The 21,194-nt window shown below is 41.9% G+C and overlaps 1 protein-coding gene across 1 annotated transcript; it reads right to left on the reverse strand.

Annotated features, from left to right (window-relative positions):
- Nucleotides 1-96: 96 nt before the first annotated feature.
- ZBTB11 (zinc finger and BTB domain containing 11) lies at nt 97-20,169 on the reverse strand. Its single transcript, XM_059466110.1, has 11 exons — nt 19,730-20,169; nt 16,568-16,803; nt 15,683-15,914; nt 13,755-14,557; nt 11,243-11,422; nt 10,520-10,756; nt 9,977-10,121; nt 8,790-8,907; nt 6,089-6,247; nt 5,388-5,563; nt 97-3,297 (listed from the first exon to the last, which is right to left on the reverse strand). Exons 1-11 carry the CDS (start codon nt 20,037-20,039, stop codon nt 2,765-2,767), a joined length of 3,129 nt encoding a protein of 1,042 aa, XP_059322093.1. The 5' UTR covers nt 20,040-20,169; the 3' UTR covers nt 97-2,764.
- Between the last annotated feature and the right edge of the window lie 1,025 nt (nt 20,170-21,194).

Genomic DNA, 21,194 nt, shown 5'->3' on the forward strand with positions numbered 1-21,194 from the left:
GGCCAGATTCTGTCTGCATGTGGAAAGTGAAATACTGCAGAGCAATCTGCAACACCTTCTTTCCCCAGAGAAAAAGAAAGTTTCTTGAAAGAGCAATTCATGGCAGAGCTCAGTTTATTGATGACAGAAATAACCATAACTTTATACATTTAACACTAAATAAAAACAGCAGAATGTACAAATCTGATTCATTATGTACAGGAATTCACTAGGAATACTTAATGAACAGACACTTCTCATTAACTTTATTTTAAAAAAAAATCAAATACCAACTGCATATTTGCAGTCTGACTTTTGCAGGAGGGTAGTGAATGTCTTAAGTGCTGAAGTCCAAAGAAAAACATAAGGCAACCCCACAGAGATGGGAACAGCAAAGCCAAGAGTGACACTCCCCACTTACCTCACACCGTTCTGAAAAGGTAAGGCACAGCATGTAAAGAAAGGGGTGCCACAACATTCAGCTTTGACATTCCTGGCTGATTCTCCTTTAGAAAACAACCTTCTGTTATTAGTTTGGTTGGTGGTTTTTAAACAGCAGATCACTGAGTCAGTAAAAGCATTCTGACAGTGAACAAGAAGGCTCCAAAATTCAGATTCACTTTTGCTTCTTCCATAGGTTGGGCAAATAAATAAATGCACCAAAGATTAAACTAAGGTGCTGGTAATATTCTTCTTTGTAAGGTAACACACTAAATATACAAATAATGTTCTAGCACTATTTACAGCCATTTTTCCTTGAACACTTTTCCACTTTAGTAATACATAATTATTTTTAGGATACAAACATTGAAGTAAGTTTTCAAGTTTATCTAGTGCTTTTAAATCTTTTTCCATCATAATGGCAGTATTTTAATTTTAAGCAGGATGGCTATCTCCAGATTCTTTACCATAGAAAAATTCAAGTTACAGCTAGCAGTAATTTTTTTAATATTCATTTTAGTTTTACTCCATTTGGTAATTAGAAAATAATACAATTGTAAAGGGGTGCAGGATATATAAATAACTACATTATTTCTCTGAAATAAGACCCTGACTTTTGAAATAGGCATCTACAAATTAATTTGAATCCAAGACTCAAACATAAAAAATTTTCAACAACTGCTTATCTACAGAATTGCAAAGTATAAAAAGAACAGTCCATTCTGTAGCTTAGTAGACAGATATCCACATAGTTAAATAAGATGAAAAGTAGAAATACTAATTCAAATGAGGTGGTTACTTTGCCACAGGGTTTGCTGAAATTTTGTTCAGTGGATCTGTTTCACAGGTAGCAGAGTTATATGCAGGTCACTTTCTTTATGAAATTTACCCTGCAATATTACAAGTTTCTGGCTGCTCGGGTATCTTACTGCTGTCCAGGTTAGGAAACCTGATACCACTACAGACTGAGAAGAATTTAAAGACTACAGCTCTGATTGTTCACATGCAAAGCACTTTCAGTTTCCTTGACAGACATGCTGCTTGCTTAAAAAAGCCACACAGCAACAAAGGAACCTACACTTGTACAGATTAAGGTGTGCCCTGTTTGCGGTATTGAACCAGGGACACAGAAACCTGGGCCAAGCACAGCTGTCACTCACACTTACCTGCAGGAATGCCCAGTAAGGATTTTTCCAGCTATGTGGTGTAACATCAGCTATCAACTGGATCTAGAAGTATTTCTCTTAAAGCAGCAGTAATAAGGTCTTCTACAGATTCTGGTAATTTTGAGATAATTTAATTTTTACCGAACCTAAGATTTTCATATTTCCCTACCCTGATACTGCCATGTGTCCTGCTTGGGAATTAGCAGGGTTCCTCCTTTCAATACAATACAAGATCAGTCCATAACCTTCCTTAGTTCCTGAAAAAGTGTGCTATTAGACCTTTCTCCTTTGACAGTTTCTACATCAAATGTAAAGCAAAAACAGAAGCATCCCTCATGAGGCTGCCTGCACTGGGGTCACACATCAGTGCTGGCAATAGCTCCAAGCAAACATGGAGCTAAACGTGGCTGTGCACAGAGGCTGTGGTGCAAACTCCTCCCTCACAAAGAAAAGGAGTTTACTTCTCTAAGCAGCCTCCTGGGGTGGGCTGTCCTCTGGTCAACTTCAATTCACAACCATCTTGGAGAACCAGATCACAACCATCTACCTGCCCATTATCTATAAAACATTTTACAGCATTTTGCTGAACCTTGGACCAGCCACCCTCACACCTGGAATTTAGGTAAGTTCTTCAGAACTGGGATTCACTAACTACCAATGGTGCATTTGCCCAGAGAAAAAAGCTTCAGTTTTTCTGTATGCCACATGAAGCACAAGCCTACACAAAGCATTCTACCACCTCCCTTGTCTTGGGAGTAAACAGACAGCATCCAATACAGGAAATTTGCTCACAAACTTGATGAAATGCACATCAAAACAAACAAAAAAACTACCAATAGCTGTGCATTTCTAGTTTTTAGTGCAGCCTTTTTATGTGTTTTTCTTTTTAATTTTTCAAAGTTACAGTATGATACTTTATGACACAAAAAACATTATTATAACCTTTTTGTTTTCTTTAAAGTTACAGCCACTATAGAAATCTTATCTTTCAAAGCCTTGGCCCACACTGGAGTATTGGTACTTTTTCCATGTAATGCGTGGTGCAGTATTCTGTCATCACAACATTCAGTACTGAGGATTAACCATTTGGAAACGGGCATCACTGAAAGCCTCAGGTAAACCATTTTACACTTGGCTCTCACAGATACACAGCCTCACCCCTCTTGCTCCCTCATACACTAAATCGACTCTGTTGTTGTTACATGGGCCACCTCTACTTCTACAGTTTCAATGGCCTGCGTCACTTCAGCCATTTTCTGTCCCTGCTGCTGTGCCAGTACATAATTTACCACCTGCATGATGCTTTGGTCAGAAAGGGTGGAGACCGACGCGCACTCCTCAGTAGCTGCAACTGCTTCGATGGCTTCCAGCGTCTCTCCCGTCACCACCACAGTCTCGCCCTCGCCAGCGCCAAAGCTGATCTCGGTGTCCTGCTCCTGTATGTCCGAGGCTAAGATGCTGATGGCGTGTTCCACCTGCGTCCCCTGGTTGTGAAACTGCAGGGTGTCTTTCTCCAGCATGATCTTGCAGGGGATGTAGTCCCTGTGCAGCTTGGTCATGTGCTTGCGCAGGGTGCGCGCGTCGATGTAGGCCTCGTTGCACACGGGGCACACGTAGGGCCGCTCGCCCGTGTGCGTGCGCACGTGGCGCTTCAGCGAGCGCGCGTCCGCCCACGCCACGCCGCACGTCAGGCACTCGAACGGCTTCACACCTGGGGGCACAGCAAGCAAAGGTCACAGCGCTGGCCTGCAGCCACAGGGAGAGCAGCGGGGTGGGGAACACAGCAATGCTGAGATGTTTGCATGTAAGAAAGAGGTCCCACAGCAATGCTGTGATGTTTGCATGTAAGAAAGAGATCCCACAGCAATGCTGAGATGTTTGCATGTAAGAAAGAGATCCCACAGCAATGCTGTGATGTTTGCATGTAAGAAAGAGATCCCACAACAATGCTGTGATGTTTGCATGTAAGAAAGAGATCCCACAGCAATGCTGTGATGTTTGCATGTAAGAAAGAGATCCCACAGCAATGCTGTGATGTTTGCATGTAAGAAAGAGATCCCACAGCAATGCTGTGATGTTTGCATGTAAGAAAGAGATCCCACAGCAATACTGTGATGTTTGCTGTCACAGACATCTTTTATGAAAAATCCTTTCTCTAGGATTTTTCCTCCTGAGAAGCTGAGAGGCCACAAGAACAAAATGTAAACAATGGTTATCTGCTGCTGTGGAATACAACAGGTGCATCTGTGATTGGTCTCATAGAGTTGTTTCTAATTAATGACCAATCACAGTCAGCTGGTTCAGACTCTCTGTCCGAGACACAAGCCTTTGTTATTCATTCCTTCTTTTTCTATTCTTAGCTAGCTTTCTGATGAAATCTTTCTTTCTATTCTTTTAGTATAGTTTTAATATAATATATATAATAAAATAACAAATCAAGCCTTCTGAAACATAGAGTCAAATCCTCGTCTCTTCCCTCATCCTTGGACCCCTGTGGACACTGTCACAGTTTGCTGTGTAAGAAAGAGATCCCACAGCAATCCTGTGATGTTTGGCATGTAAGAGATCCCACAGCAATCCTGTGATGTTTGCCATGTAAGAAAGAGATCTCACAGCAATCCTGTGATGTTTGCTGTGTGGCAAAACATCATTTTACCATTTCTGTGTAACCATATAATGCAAGCATAATGCATTCAGTAGTTACGATTCTCCACAAGTGCCCAGTCCAATCCAACACTTTACTTTGAAAAACTTGTCAAGATTCCTTTTAATGCAGTTTCTTCCTCATTTTAAGTGTATAAAGCTTAATGGAATTCTGATAATTTTGATGCCTTTCTGAAGCCATGTTTTACTTCACACAATTTGTCACTTGCATTTCTAGTCATCCTTTGCTTCTGCCAATCCTTCTGTACACCTACAGCTTTACCCTTCTCTTCACTGCATATGTTCAAATACAGCACCTGATGTTTGTATGATCTTATTTTCCCTTGTAACATCTGAGTTCTGTGGTCTGTGGTGGTGACAAACACCATCTCACTAGTGGCTTTTCCTCTCTGACAGTTGCTGTAGATTTAGGCTAAGTACCTACTACAGGACACTTTTGCTGTTTAGAAACACAAAATCTCTATTTCAATAGTTAAACAGCTGTCAGATTTAAGAGCTCTTAAAAAGAAGACATGCTTCAAAAAAAAGTGGGTTTTGCCCTGGGACAGGAGAATATAGACTCCCAACACAGCTGAAAGAACCAAATACTCAAAAATCAATTTCATACTTTACCTCTAAAGTAAAAATGCACATAATTCTTTAACAAGAAAAAAAAAAGTTTTCATATTTTCTCCAAACATCATACAATTTATCACTTGTCACAAATTAAGAAGTTGATCCATTTCCAATATTGGTCCTTTTTTTCTTTTTAAATTTAGGCCAATCATTCTCCTGTCTGAAGAGTAGTTTGTTAACTGTGTGTGCCATTGAAAATGGAGAATGTTTTAGTGCATCCAGTTCTTTGCCAGATTTACCCCTCTTAGTCACTTGTAAAAATGTTCCTCTTCTATTCAGGTACTGAGGACAAATTGGCACAGTCCCTGTGTGTGACTGGAGCTTTAGAAAGACCCCCAACAGCAACCTCTGGCAATCACTGACAGCAAGTTACCAAACCAGGATTCACACAGAACTGGAGAATCTGTAAAAACTCTTCCATGTCTTGCCAGACAGGACACACAGACTCAAAGAAACAATTACCCCTTGCACATTGTGTTTTTAGGGGTTTGGGGATGTAATGACTATTTGTGTTCTACATACCTTCATGATTGTTCATGTGTCTCCTATATTCCCGGAGCTGTGTGAATTTTCTTCCACAGTGCTCGCAAACTCGTTCCAGATTTTGTTTTGCTCTTCCTTTTTTACCATGTGTGGCTTTCTTTACATGTCTTCTGTACAAAGCTTTCTCATAAAATTCTTTTCCACATACATTACACCTAAAATGTGTTAATGTGAGAAATCTATTAAAACCATTATTGAACACGTCTGTGTTTTAAGCCAAAATGCACTTTATTTACGGTAGGCAAAGGTTAAGGGCAATATTGTCTTATATGGTAAGTAGTTCCATAATTAGAAGTAATATTGTTGGATTTAACTATATTTCCTCTTATCCACAGCCACAAAGCTTCCACTAACCCACTTCCTTCTAGAGAAGTGAGATGACATAAGTTTCTAACTGCACTGATTGTATTTATCCTTTTATGACTTCACATCTTAGTTCCAGCACTGTGTCCCAAGTTAGGAGCCAACCCACACTATGTAAAGCATCCTCAAATATTCAAGACCCTAATCACCATCAATCCATTGATACTTCAAAAGTGGACTAGGCAGTGCCTCGTTGACAGGCTGTAGATCTCTATAGCCTCACTTTGAGGTATATTTCAGTGTTACATATGCATATTTCAGTGTTATATATAGGTATATTTTGGTACATTTCAGTTGTTAAATTAATTTCCTCTTACCTATAAGGGTCTGTGACAGAATGAGACTTCACATGAGAGTACCAGTCTTTCTTCCAGCTGTAACATTTCCCACAGAACTGACACTGAAATGGCTTCACACCTAAATGTTTATTCATATGCTGCCGAAGATCCCGAGCTTCATAGAAACTCTTGTCACACCTGTAACAGGAGAGGTTTTAGCATCCCATACAAGAAAGGCATTGATTTCAAAGGCACTGGACCCTCTTCTTTAATAGCAACTCAAGACTGAGAACACCTACTGCATCATCAGTATTTATTTAAAACACAATCCCACTCTAGACTAGGAAAAATTTATAAGAACAGCAGCTTATTTGAAAGCCTGGAATAAAACTTGAGGACCTCTGAAACCCTTTTGTCTGTTTTTGAGTAACTACATTCTTTCTGCAGTTTTAATGGTGAATATTCAAAGGCAAACCAACTGGGAGACATGAGAAATTTGTATTATACCATATGAACCTATGAGGACAGTAACAGCTGCTTCTTTCCTTAACCAAAGAGGACTGACACAAAGATAACTAGAGTTTGTTGTTTTTAATGCTCAAATGTAGGGTTTTTTAGAAAATAAAAAACCCCAAATTCATACTCCTGCAAGAAAGCATCTGAAAGTATCAATACTTGTTCTTTAGCTTGCTGCTTGAACACATCTTAACCCAGGCTAACTTAGGGTTTTCCTTCACTTATACTTTGCCATAGTTGGACTATACAGCTCCTCTTGGTATGAAGACTACAGAGTCTGATCTAATTCAAAACATGGTTTCTCCCTTTGAAAGAAATTCTGCTGCTCATCTCTCTCTCTTCCTCATGTAACAACAAACAGCTGCATGACTCAAGAAAGGACAGAGGCAGAGCAATCAGCAAGCAAAGGTGGCTGATTCAACTTCTACTGGAATGAGGGAATCTGAAAATGAGAAAAACTTCCACACAGCAACAAAACATTGATATTACACTGCCTGAATATGGGCATTCTGGAGAGAAAAAAAGTTGACTTTGCTTTTGAGGGAGGGAAAAAAAAGGTAACAGTCCTTGAGCCACACAACCAACCTCCTCCTAGGCTGGAAAGTCTCACCACTCCAGTTCAAATGGGGCTCTCAGGGATCCTCAGTTTGCACATCCACTTAAAATAGTACCAGAAAGACCCCTCAGGGGCTTGAATGGGGTTGGCACTTGGTGCTCTCTCCCCAAGGATTGTGTATTTGGAAAAGCCATTGGAGAAGTAAAAAACTCAAGCAACCACCATACGTTGTCATGCATTACTGCAGTTTAATCAAACACATACTTCACTGCAAAACTTCCAGGAACATTTTAGGACAATAATTAATGATCAGCTTTGCTCAACTGGGCCAGAAGTTCAGACTGAAGCCTGACAGGGAGGTTTCCATTCCAAGCCACCAAACTAAAAACTGAAGTCTGGTTATTGCTTAGTGAAGCTCTCTAAACCACCAGTGGCAACATGAATTATATCCTTAGCAGAGACCTTTGCTGGAAAAGCAGAAAGGACTGTGTCTGTTTAGAAGAAACTGGGGAGTCAAAATATCTTCTCTGTAAAGGTGACCTCTTGCATGCATGGCCCTACTGCCTTGAGTAAAAAAATTTTTGTTTTATAAATATACTTCACCTTCAAAACTAAAATTCCCTTCCATAGTACATTTCATGAAACAGTGTCTGTGCACCCTATTAGCTCTGTTCTCTGTATTTTTAGAATTAATGCTTTTAGTATTAAAAATCACTAAATATAAACATTGTTGACAGAACTGAAATAAGTTTTCATAATTTAGAAAATATTACTTTTGCTAGTATGCAGCAGCAACGAGATACTTTAAATAACTCTTTAGATTATTGCTTTCTTTAAAACCTTGAGTTGCTACAGGCAATAATATAAATTGTACCACTCCTCTTAATATCTGACAGAGCTTCCCAGGGAATCATTGTGAGTTCCAAGATTAAACATTATTTGTCTTTCTGCAGGGCACTTAAAAAGTTCCCTGTAGTCTGTTTGGTCATGGAAGAAGTATCCATGTTTTGCTAATGCACTAAGATCACACTTTCCAGTTACTGTTTCTGCTTTGCTAAAGTCCGCAATACTGTCATGTAAATAATAGTAAATTAAGAATAAAATAGAATAAAAATAAATTAAGAATAAAAACAAATGTTATTCATTGCAGTATTGAAGTGGTCATATATGTTTTATAATCAAGAGAAGTGCAACAGTCAGTGAGTCTCAGTCTGCAATGTTCCTAAACACAGCCATGTCTCAGCAAACACTGAACACAAGTGCAGGACATTGCAGACCCTACAGCTTCAAATCCATGAAATCCACTATCACACTACAAGAGGGCAAACCAGGCTGAAGGCCCTTGGCCTCTTACAACCTTACACTCTTTTATCTGACCTACAAAAAAGCTATATACCCACACAGCTACTGATTATAGCACCAATTACAGTGCAAAGTCATTAGAGAAGAGCTGCAAGAAACTAGAGCTGGGTAACAGTTTAAAACCAAGCCTTTGCTCTCCAGCATGTATTTACAAAATGAATTTTTATTCTCATGCTTCCCAAGTCTTATCCCAGGCCAGTGGAACAGTTTTATGCTACAACAAGGAGCTGCTTTCAATCTTGAAAATGATTGGGATCATTAATACCAAGAAAAAAGCCCACCAAACCCAGCCATCACCTGACTTACTGAGTACACTGATATCCACGAACTTCAGGCTTTGGCTGATGCTTCTTTATGTGTTTACTGAGTCCCGATGCCCTGTGGAAAGATTTTCCACATATGGAGCAAAGGTATTTGGATTCTCCTAGCAAAAACAAAACAAAACATGTTAGCAAGCCATGCCTCCATTTCTCTGGAGTGCTTTGTGAGACAGGTTTTAATTCATATATAACTTACCTGAAGTAATCAGAGCAGTACTACAAAGTGAGGTTTGTTTAACTATACACTGATGGAATTTTTAAGTGTATTTTGTATGTGCTAATGTAATAATACACAAGGGGGGAGTAGCAACTCTAAATTAATTTATTTCATATTTTTAAACATAGGTACATTGCTGAAACTATGATTTAGGAGGAAAAGTGAGCAGCCTAAAAACCTGCCTTCTTGTATGAAAAAAACCACAACTGCCTGTGCTTATGTATTATCCAACTTCTTCAGAAACACAGCATTGCTTATGGACTACTGCTTATATCTTGCATTTGTGGAAAAACACCTTAAAATAAAGTTTGTGCTCCATTTCATCAACACAGGAGTGATGACTACTAATACAAATACCTTAATTTCAGGAACAAAAAGAGATATTAACTGAGTATCTCTCTTGATTCTGCTCAGCCCAGAAAACCAGAAACACAGACAACCTTTACAAATTACAATTTTAAAACACTGCTTGTATTGAATCATTATATTGCCATTTTTCACATGCTAAGATCTTTCAAGACACTGGGCTTTACAAAATGTCAGTATTACTACAGAAAATCTTGTAAAACATATCTGGAGATTCTGAGAGATTTAACTTAGCATGTTTTCCTGTAAAAGGACAGGCTGGAAGATGAAGTGCACTAGAACATTCCAGCCTGTTGCCTATTTCCTGTTGAACTGACATGATGCAGGCATTAAATACGTACATAAAACCACAGGAACAGACCAACCACAATTCCCCATTCTTGTATAGAACATCTGCATAATAACACTAAACTATGGTTTAGCCCCAGAAAACTACTTACCTCTATCTCAGCTGCCTGACCAGAAGAAAAAAAAAAAAACAAACTACCATTTATTTTTTTAAACAGTTTCTTTTGACACTGAAGAACATTAACGTTCAGCAGCATAAAACAGCCAAGCAAAGGAAAAGGATTTCCTTTTTCATCACTTACCTGTATGAATGCTCATGTGCTCCTGAAGACTTCTTTTTGTGACAAAAGACTTTTCACACAAGTCACACTTGAACTGTTTCTGTACTTCATGGAGAGCTAAGTGCATTTTCAATCCATGCTTATATGTAAAGGTCTTTCCACAAACCTAAAAAAATCCATACGTGGTGGAATAGGACAAATAAAACTAATTATGTAATAGGTGTTTAACTTCAAACAGAACAAAACTTCCTGTATCTCTTGGGAACTAGCATGGACAAGTCTGTGATTTTGCACCAGTGATAGAACTGGTCTATTAAAAAAAGGAAAAATCGAAGGAAGACATTGTTCTAGACACCAGAATATGAACTTGCACAACTCATGCTCATTCTAGTTTTCTCACTCTTGGACCGTAAGCAATTCCATCATGAATGTTACACTAGTTTTCCCTATTGAAGTGACCAAATGAAGTGAACAAGACTAACATAAACTTAAGCAGAGCATCGATACCAAAATATTGGTAATAGAGAGCATTACAAATGTGATTAGAGAGCGAAAGGACTTTACCTTGCACGCATGGGGTTTGACACCTGTGTGTTTAAGCATATGTATTCTGAGGGAATAGAGCTTGGGCAGAGTCCTCCCACAGATGTCGCACACGAACTCCCGTTTGGTCCTGCCCTTCACCGAGGACACGCCGCTCCCCTCGGCCCCCCCGGCTGCAGCGCCGGCCTCCGTCTTCCGCGTGTGCCGCACCAGGTGCGCCCGCAGCGACGCGCCGTACTGGAACTCCTTCTTACACAGCTGGGGCAGACAAGATCACAAACTCACTTTGCATGTAACGCTCAGAAGTATTAAAAAAACAAACATGTTTTTAAAATGTTTTAAGTACAGTAATATGATTAATTAAATCCATAACTCAACTCCTGAGGTTAATGAATAGTTCTAAATTTTTATTTTATAGCTACTGACAGGACCACTGATCACTTCCCAGTGAGACTAACTTTCAGTCTAGACTAAACACAAATTTACTGGTAGGGTTAAAAGCAAATCCCATGCTAGCACTGTCTTGAGCAGCAAGTCACACACTACTGTCAGGCCAAGTGGCTGCACTCCATTCTACCTCACCCCAGCCAGATCAAGGCTATATCCAACTCTGAAATTGGTAAGGAAAATAAACACATATACCAAAAAAGGCAACAAATATAATTACTAATATAATTACAGAATTAATTATCATAAGGAGGAAGATTTACACAGAAAAAAACCAAACCCAACCCCTCAACTTACTGGGCATTTATATTCTTTAGACCTTTCATGTTTCAGTGTGTGCATTATGAGTGCATAGCGCCGCTGGAACACCATTCCACAGTCAGTGCATTTGTGCTGCGCTTCCACTTCGTTATTTTCCGTGGTCTCTCTTTTGGGCTGTTTCATTTTTTTCCCTCTTTGTACCAGCTTCATGGCAACCTTAGTTGGAAAAACATAACCTATTAATGAATTTTACTGCATTGTACTTCATACCTTGTCTGAAAGTTGGCATTAAAAGCTGATGTTGTTTTTCTGTAATACCTCCTAATTGTATTCAGCAGACTTAGCTGCCTGAAAGTTACCTTGTTTCCGTTTACTACAAAACTACAGACCTCAAGGTGAGTGAAAAACCATTCTTTTTTAAAACCATAAGCTTACTATAACGATGGTCACCCAGTGACTTACCAGTTCAGGGACAATGAACTCTCCAGCCCTGAGTCACTGCCTAAGTGACAGCTATGGGATAGTTACAGGAGAATCACAGAGTACTGCCAGTCAGGATTTCTATCAAGTTGAGAGCATTCCAGCTTTCCTAGAGATTTTTATCTAGGAATAAGGCACTAGTGGGTTTTTTTATGTGGTATTGGCACATATGCTAGTGCTACCTGGAGCTGATAATCTCATCTTCCTTTGCAGAAACTTGCTGCCAAATTCTTTAGAAACCAAATTCTAAGGTATCAGGTTGAAATGCCCTGTATCAGGTGTGTCCCCTTTGGGTTCCTGAGAATAAGGCAAGGGAAGGAAGTACAGGCATCCCAATTTCTTCATTCTGTTCTCCCAACTGTTGTAGACAGGTAGAAGAACTATAAAAGAAAGGCCTTATGAAATCAAGGCCTCACTTTGCAAGAGCAGCTATCAAGCAAGTTCCCATATGAAGCCATTTTGAGAATGAGACATTTGTTAACAATCTATTCTAAGGGTGAAAAACAAATGCACCCACAATAACAAGGGATTTGTCCAATGAGAACCAGCAGAAAAAGTATGCAAACAATCCAAGAACAGAGATTTGATAGACAAGTAAATACTATTTACTAACCAATTAATTAGGTGGCAAGAAAACTACTAACCAATGGGAGTCAAGCACAAGGTCTATGAAACCTGTATAAAATAAGGTATGTGAATAAAGATTTAGCTTTTCCTGCATTAAGAAAATGGAGTCTCACATGACTTCTTCTAATACCCAACCAGTGAGGTATCTAGCGGGTTTTGAAAACATGCCAGCCCTTCCGTGCCTCTGAAAACCAAATTGAAACTCAAATTTTTAATGTATTTTAAAAAAAAATCCTGATGCTCTGAAAAATTATGCAAACTTGGCTAAATTGTGAAACCACAAAAATAATTTTATTCAGTACCGGATTAGTAAGAGCTAGGAAAATAATTAATTCCTACAAAGCACACCTCATTCCAATATTTCCATGTCAGGTGCAAGTACTGTAATTTAAACCTATTCCTGAGCCCAATCCTGAGCAATCATCCAAACTAATTTCTTTTTTCCACAGGTCTGTGCGCTTCTTCTGTCAAGGATCTGGATTTAAAAACTGCAAAATACTTTAACAGGAACTATTCCCAAAAGTAAATATTCCCCTTCCCAAAAGAGAACAAAACTGGGGTGCTCTTCAACCAGCATAAATAGGTTGCTCAAGTATTTTGATTGTGCTACTTTTAGCATCTGGGCTTTAAGCTGTCCATCTGTAAAAATACACTAATGCTACAGTTTCTACTGATACCACATCATTGTCCTGTGTGTGGGACTGGTGGCTCTGGTACACAAAACTGTCAGGACTCCTTTGGAAATTATAATATAATTATTAATAGTTCTTCAGAAGACTTGGCCAACATGCAGTCAAGTGCACTCTGTCACAAACTAAATGCATGATGCCCAGTGAGATGATTGTCAACTGTCCAAAGGCACTGAAAGAGGAAAGGCTCTCAAAGGGGAAAGAGTAATAAGACTGCTTCATAAAAAAAAAACCACCAAAATTGTAATTGGAGCTAGTTCAATTACTTAACATTTAGTATGTTCAGGTGCTAGAGTTTTTAACAAGTTTTTTTGCTCTTTGGACCTTTGTTCTCATTGACCCCAATCAGAAGGCAGCAGGAATGCATTATTGTGACTCATTACTACATCTTAAGATCTACATAGGATGTAAAATTTTTCATTCCAATGTTGTTCTCAAATCTGAACAAATGTAGGATCTCACTTCTCTAATAGATAAATAAATTTATGTATCTCTGACTGATGTGCACATGAGCTAGCTTAGAATTAAATTCACAGATCATTAAGGTTTTGGGGAGCTGATACAACTTCTGTCCAACCATAAGAAGCTGTGAGAAGATACTCAACCTAGATTGTGGCCACTGAGCATTCTAAGAACCTTCAATATGGAAGGAATACTGATGCCAAGTCAATGCTTTTGGGATTTTATTTGCCCAACTGTCACAGCTAAGAGATTACTCTGGTAACTACAAGGTCTAATGACAGACAGAATACCTGCTGCACTGCAGATTTAGGATTTGTCTTTCTATTCTGCAGTTTTTTTTCAATTCCTTTATGCAGCCTGATGTATCCCCCCTCAGTGACAGAGCGCTGGCGAAGCTTGCTTTTGTAAGTATCATCTTGGCTGGAAGCAAGGCTCTCTGGCTGGGAAATGGAGCTGCTCTGCTCATCACTTTTTTGCTTGAGTGTCTCTGAGGAGTCTTCAGAAGCAGAGTCCACATGTGCTTTATCACTCTGATTTTGAGCTGCCTCAGTTTCCCCTTGGCTCTCTGTGTCCATGGCTTCCACAGCCGATGGCTCAGTGCTGAGTCTGTTGTAGAGGCTGTTTGGAATGCTCTCCACCAGCTGGATCTTGATGTAATTTTCAGTTGTTTCACACCGTTCCACAGGCTTGGAAGGATCACCTGCAGTGGCCTCCAGAGGCTCTGGGTGCAGCATGTCAGGCTGGGGTGCTGCTGCCTCCTCTGTCCCAGCAGAGGAAGGAGCTCCATTCACAGCTACAGGCACTTCACTGGCTGTGAGTTTAGGCTGCTCAACACCATCCATGGGCTGCACCTGCACTTCAGCCTGCTCTGCTAGATTTTGAGTTGACTCTACTGTTTGGATATCTCCCTTTTGGTACACTGTAATTTGTTTCTCTTCCATCTGTTTGTGCACATTCTCACAGATTTCAAGGACCTCCGACATGAAGAGATGCCGGGCGAGCATGGCCACTTCCGCCATGCTACAGAAGTCAAACGTTAATTCTGAAGTATAAGCAAATTCCAATAAAGGCAGGAAACTGGACTTGCAGAAACCTACCAGGAATAAAACAAGATATTAGAGCAAATAATGATGACCTGAAATTACCCCAAAAGATCCCATGATGAATACAACAGTTCACCTTTGATACAGTTAGGCCTGAAATTTAGAGCAAAACACACTTGGAAATAACAAGCCCATCACTGGCACTCAATTAATTGTCATTTACACTACAGCTTCCTCCTCATGTAGTTTCTATGTGTGGCTAAGCTCAGACAACTTTTCCAATAACTAAGTAGTACTTAAAGAGTTTCACAATAAAATTCTTTGAGGAATATTTCAAGATGCTGGGAGAGCCACAATACTTTTGGAGGAGATTAATTGAACCAAAGTCTTTCTGGATCTGCTACATTCAGAAAGTACTCAGGTCTTAAGTAACAAGCCATGTGGCAGAAAAATAAGGAAGTAGCTATAAAAATAATAAAAATATGGATATATAGATAGAAATGCTGAAATATAAGAATTTGGTAGAAGTGTACACAGTTGCATAAATAATAAATCAAATATTTAATGTGGGGACCCTTCTGGACCACCCTTATTAGAAAATCATTGTTCATGCATGCCTATTATTCATGCAGAGACAGTTAATAAATGAGAAAGCAATGCAGAAGGCTTATGCTTTGTACACTACTCTTCATCACTACAAAGCTATTTTTAGAACACATATTTTAGCTCCTGTCTTGCATGTACCAGGTGTGAAAAATAAGCAGACATGTAAAATTCTGCTTCACATAAATAAGAAGCAATTTAGCATTTGTTAAGTTAAACAACTCTCCAAGCAGCTTGTCAACATCCCTGCTTGATGTACTCAAGAATTTGATTTTGTTCCCTTTTTAACGTTTGTGACTAATACAAGGAGGAAACAGGCCTAAGCAAGGTAAAAATCCATCAGAAGCTTCTCAGAAATTTTAAGATTAAATACCACAGTCCATAGAAAATCATATTAGGCAAAATCAGAGTGATCACTTTTGCATTATGATTCACACAAAATACTTTGAGATTAAAACAAAGAAAAAAGCAAGATAAAAATTGGGTGTATTCAACACTCAAAAAAACCTGAATTAAATACTGTACACCTTAGGATATTATGATTTCTAGCTTTGAAACCCACAGCAATTCACCTGACAGATCCACTACAGCTTCATGACTAGTGACAGCTCCCTTTTCAATGAAGAGCTCTCGGAAGTACTCGCTGTTGGCTGCCAAGACAGATTTGTGAGCTTTGTACTCCTCTCCTTCAATCAGCAAAGTCACATCACAGAACTGATTGGAAAGCCTCTGCTGATTCAGTTGGTTTAAGACTGACAGACAATGTTTGGAAGATGACTGCTTCACAAGGCCCTTACTGTCAACCTGTCATGAACAACATTTGAGAACTTCATTACATTTAGATTGTGCCTTTTCAAGCATTCACACTGAAACACAGAAAAGGATTATTTTCTGCAACCATACAATCAGTTCAAGCCTGTAGAATATAGAGCTTAACTTTACTATTGCTTTCTTTCTTTAAGTTTCACCCTCCCTCCAAACACAATTAAAACAGACTGGAAGAATGGGAAGACACATTCAAACAGCTCTTTGATTGTATTTTTCTATGCTACAGTCTGAAAAAGTTTAGAAATTCAAATGTCTTTATGTGCACGTGAGTCTGCAATTATGAACAAGAATTTTATATATTACTATATCATCATTTATTAAGGAAAATATATAGAGCCCATAAGAATCTTGTATGTGATGGCAATTGTAAGCAATGGCAATTTTGCCATTAATTTTATTTTAGATTCTATATGCATAATATATAGCATGATTTTATTTCTCAGCAATGATGTCCTATAATTAATTTCGTAATATATACACCAGTATCCCATTTCTACACATTCAATATCTTTGGCAAAATGTATAGTCTTATTGTTGCAAGATTATCACAACAATGGAAAAGAAGTCCATAACCAAGAATGCAGCAATAGAAAATGCAAATCCATTCAGATGTAAACCATGGTACTTACAAACACAAGCTCATGCTTTGCTATTGGTTTCTTCTTCACAGGCTTTGGGGATGCTGCTGGGATTGATGCTGTGTTACTCAATTCATCATCTGTTTCATTACTGTCTTCATGAGATTTTGCATCCAGTCCCAGCTCCTCCAGCATTTCAGAAGGATCTGAGAGAGATCTGGAGCGGTCTAGCTTTTCCTGGCACTTGCTGCATTCTTTAATGTAATCCTTAACCTGCTTAAGAATACCTAAGAAAAATCAATGGAGCTTGATTAGGCTTCTAATCTTAATTCAATTTACTATAAACAAATAACTATGTAGAAAATTAGCTAAACATCAATAATTAATAATCAAAAATATTACATACTAATCAAGCAAAATAAAGTCAGCCACCCACACTCTCCCTCTCTGATGTGATATTACCAATTCTGATTTTCTCACACCATTGCATAATATTGTCTCTACTGCTACTTTGAGACATAACATTTAGAATGTCACTACATCAAGCAAACCCTCCTAGAAAGACTATTAAGGCTAAAAAAAAAAAAAAAAGGTTCTTAGACATTTAGTCTCATCATCCCACATCAACGACAAATGTAATATAACCCTGTATTTAGCCCACACAAATGGCTTGTTCCTCCTGAAGAGGACTAAAATTGGAAGGCTCGCTTATGAGCTTTTGCAAAATTGGGATCAACTGTGCTATATGCAATGACACTGATAGGTACTATTAACACTGATTTAAATCCACTGCTTATGATTTTGGAATTTAAATAAATCAATTTTCCCCCAGTACTTTAACCAGTGGAACCAAATACAAATGACAGCACCCGAGGAAATAGCCTGAATTTGCGTCAGGGGAGGTTTAGGTAGGAGTTTGGGAACAGGTTCTTCACCCAGAGGGTGGCTGGGCCCTGGAACAGCCTCCCCAAGGAAGCAGTCACAGCACCAAGCCTGGCAGAGTTCAGGGAGTGTTTGGACAGTGCTCTCAGGAATGACTCTTGTGACTTTTGGGGATGGTCCTGTGCAAGCCAGGAGTTGTATTCAGTGACTTTTGGGTCCCTTCCAACCCAGCAGATTCTGCAATTCTGTAAATATTTTCAGATCCTCAGCAGGTCCTAACCACAGGGTCCCCTTCTGGATCCCAAGGCATTTTCCATGCGTGGCTTTCAATCCAAATTTGTTCTCTTCACTAGGACAATATAAAGGCATATACAGCAGCTGGGCCTCTATGGCTTAAAATCCAGCACTGCTCAAAACTTTGCTGACACAGACCAAGACTTGCTTGCTCACATCTCCTCAGAGCATGACTTGCACTATCATTAAATACCTCTCTCTGTAAGGATCAGGAAAACAGAGACTTAAAGGCAAACTGAGATATTAATGTCCATTTTAACAATTTGTACATCTCCTTGATTTCATCTGAAATAGAAGGAGGTCTCAGGCCTGCAGATCACATCCCTAACAGCCCTCCTGGCCCCTGAGGCATTGTCCAGCCCATGGCCTTGCAGTTACAGAACAAACACCAGGCTGACGTCCACCTCAGGCTGACAGCTGGGCCAAAGCTGCTGTCCCCAGCAGCCAGAGAACACTGTAATGGCAGGGACAACATTGTTTTAAGGGAGACACGTGTAAGAAACATAAAACTTGAACTGAAAGCATGGAATGAATTTTAGTATTCTCACTGTAAGAGAAGCAAGAGGATTTAGGGTGTGCAAATAAAGGTGATCAGTAAGATCAAAAGAACACAGAGTGCCTTCTCCTGACAAACAGAAGCTACACTGAGATCCATGGAGGAAGTTTCCTGCACAGGAAGATGCCAGAACAGTGCAATGCTGGGCAGACAATGAGAATGCAGATAAAGGCAAGGAAACAACCATCCAGAATGGGTATATTAGCTTTGAGGTGCCAAATCCCTTCTTCATACAAAAAGATCATCAAGTCATTGAGATCTGGACTGGAGGGACTGGCTGCAGCTACAGCAAAATCTCTCCAACTGAAAATAGGGAAAACTAAAGCTGGAAATACAGACTTGCTGATGGATGAAGAGAGCAGGACAAGAGAAGCAATGCAGACACACACCGGGCCCATGGCAAGTGAAAAGCAGGTGATTTGTTTAATGGATACCCAGGGCTAAAAGTAGAACAGCAAATCCAAAGAGAACAAGATATCAAGTCATTCCCTCAGGCAAAAGAAAGTCCCAATTGGGAATTACTGCTGTTCAGGCAACACCATTTGTAACAGCTGTAGCATCACTCAGAACCCAGCTGAGAATTAGTCTGGTCTTTTCAGCCTCTCATTGCAAGAAAGAGACAAATAAAACAATGAGTGCCAGCACTGCCACCAGTGCCAGCTGTAGTCCTTTAACACGAACACCAGCACATGCATGAATGAGGTACAGAGCTAACCCAGCCCATGTGGACTGGATTATCACCCTATCCCAAGGGCACTGTTGAGATGTCACTGCCTTACCTGGGCTGTGTGCAGTACCTGGAGGGGACAGCTGTACTCTCTGTTTGCAGATATTCAAGGTACCACCGCCGGATGAGCGGCCCTGGACAATTTGCTGACCGAGAGGTACCATGCAGAGCGAGCCCTGCCCCTCGGGGTGTGACACAGTGTCACTGCCCACAGAGCACGTGCTCGAGGTGGCCTTTAAAGGCACCGGTCACGGCAAGGGACAGTCCCCTCCTGGTCCCGCCAGGGATGACGCACGGACATCCCTCCAGCAGAAGGGAGACATGGAACTCCTCGGGCGGGTACAGGAGGGCAGCAAAGATGATTGAGGGACTGAACCATCTCTTTTACAAGGAAAGGCTGAGGGAACTGCACACGGTCAGCCTTGACATGAGACGACTGACAGGGCACCGCATTAATGTGTATAAACATCTAAACAGAGGCGTCAGGAGCACGGAGCAAGGTCCCGGCGGTGCCAAGCAATGGCACAAGAGGAAACGAACAGAAAGAAACTAAAGCACGGGAGTTGCACGTGAACACGAGGACAAATTGTAAAGGTGGCTGTGCGCCGGCACAGGCTGCCCCGTGAGTCTCCATCGGGGGAGACGCTCGAGAACCGTCCTGTGCCATGCCTGGGATGACCCAGGGACCCACGGCGTCCCTTCCAGCCGCGGTTCGTTGTCTCGGTGCCCGCAGCCGCCCCCGCCCCGGGCTCACCTCTCCACCAGTACTTCTGCGAGAGCCCCTGCCAGGTCTGCAGCCGGGTGCGGTGCGCGCCGTCGGGCGCCAGGTGCGCGGCGCGGATGAGGCGGGCGCGGCGCTCGGCCTGCAGCACCACCTCCAGCTCGGCGAAGCGCTGCTGGTCGCGCTGCCGCCGCTGGTAGTACAGGGTGCCGCCGCGCACCACGTAGCAGGCGGCGGCCTTGCGGATCTTCCGCTTGGCGTTGCCCTCCGTGCCCGGCGCGTACGGCTCCCGCTCGTTCGTCAGGTACCGCAGGATGGCCAGGTAGCTCTCCTCGCTGGACATCGCGCGGCAAGGGGCGCGGGTGCCGCCCTCGCGGCCGGGCTGCGGAGGAGCCTCCCGGGATAAGGGGACGGGGCTCGGGATCGGCCCCGGCCCGGCGGGAGCCGCGCCCGGGGGGGAACTGGAGTGTCGCGGCCCGCGGCGGCGGGAGGGAGGGAGAAGCTCGGGCAGCAGCGGCGGCGGAAAGACAAAATGGCTGCTGCACAAACGGAAGTGAGGTGGGGCCGCGCGCGCGCAGGAGGGCCCGGGAAGGGGCGGGGGCGCGGGGGAGCGCCCGGGGGAGCGGGGCCGCCATCTTGGAACCGGGCAGGGAGAGCCCGGGCGCAAGGGCGGGGCCGCCATGTTGGAGCCGGGCAAAGCCCTCTGCGGGGCGCGGCCGTGGCGGCGGGAGCCGGGAACGCTCCCGAGGGAATCCCAGCACAGCCCCGGCTCCGAAACTGAAGCGGCTCCTGCTCCAGAACCGCCTCACGGGTAGAGCTACGAGGGGAGTAGCGGGGCCGTTCGTGCCCATCAGGAGCAGGAGCAGCACCAGCGCGGACGGGGCAGCCCCGCCTCGGGGCTCGGTGCGCGCTGTGCTGTTTGTAAGGGGCAAGAAAGGAAAGTGAACTGCGCGTTTTGCTTGTCCGAGCTCTCCGCTGGCTGTTACACCCGTGACAGAGACACGCGAGGCGGGAGCCGGGGCTGCCGTGCCCAGGACAGCGCAGCAGCAGCGGCAGCAGCGACCCTTGCCCTGCGCTCGGTACCTGCGGGACGCTCCCGGAGCAGGGAGCCCCAAACACCGAGATACCGACCTGAGCGAGCGGGACCGGCCAAAGGCGCCGCTTATATAGAAAAAGGGTGCTGTATTTAGTTTTTCGGTTTATTATAATAATGGCAGTGGTGGAATACTGGAACAGGTGGCCCTAGGAGGTTGTGGAATCTCTGTCCTTGTAGTTGTGTTCAAGACTCAGCTGGATACTAAGCAGTCTCATCTAAACAGACACGTTTTGAACAAAGAGTTGGAGCGGATGTCCTCTGGAGGTTCTCTTTAACCCAAATTATTTTTGTGGGTCTGTGACAAACTTGGGTACTCAATTTCTTCTGACAAATACTTGATAGAGCATCAATTACATTACATCAGGTAAACACAAGGGTTTATATTAAATTCCATCATTCATT

The sequence above is a fragment of the Ammospiza nelsoni genome, chromosome 2 (assembly GCF_027579445.1).
Source record: "Ammospiza nelsoni isolate bAmmNel1 chromosome 2, bAmmNel1.pri, whole genome shotgun sequence".
Classification (NCBI taxonomy): Eukaryota; Metazoa; Chordata; class Aves; order Passeriformes; family Passerellidae; genus Ammospiza; species Ammospiza nelsoni.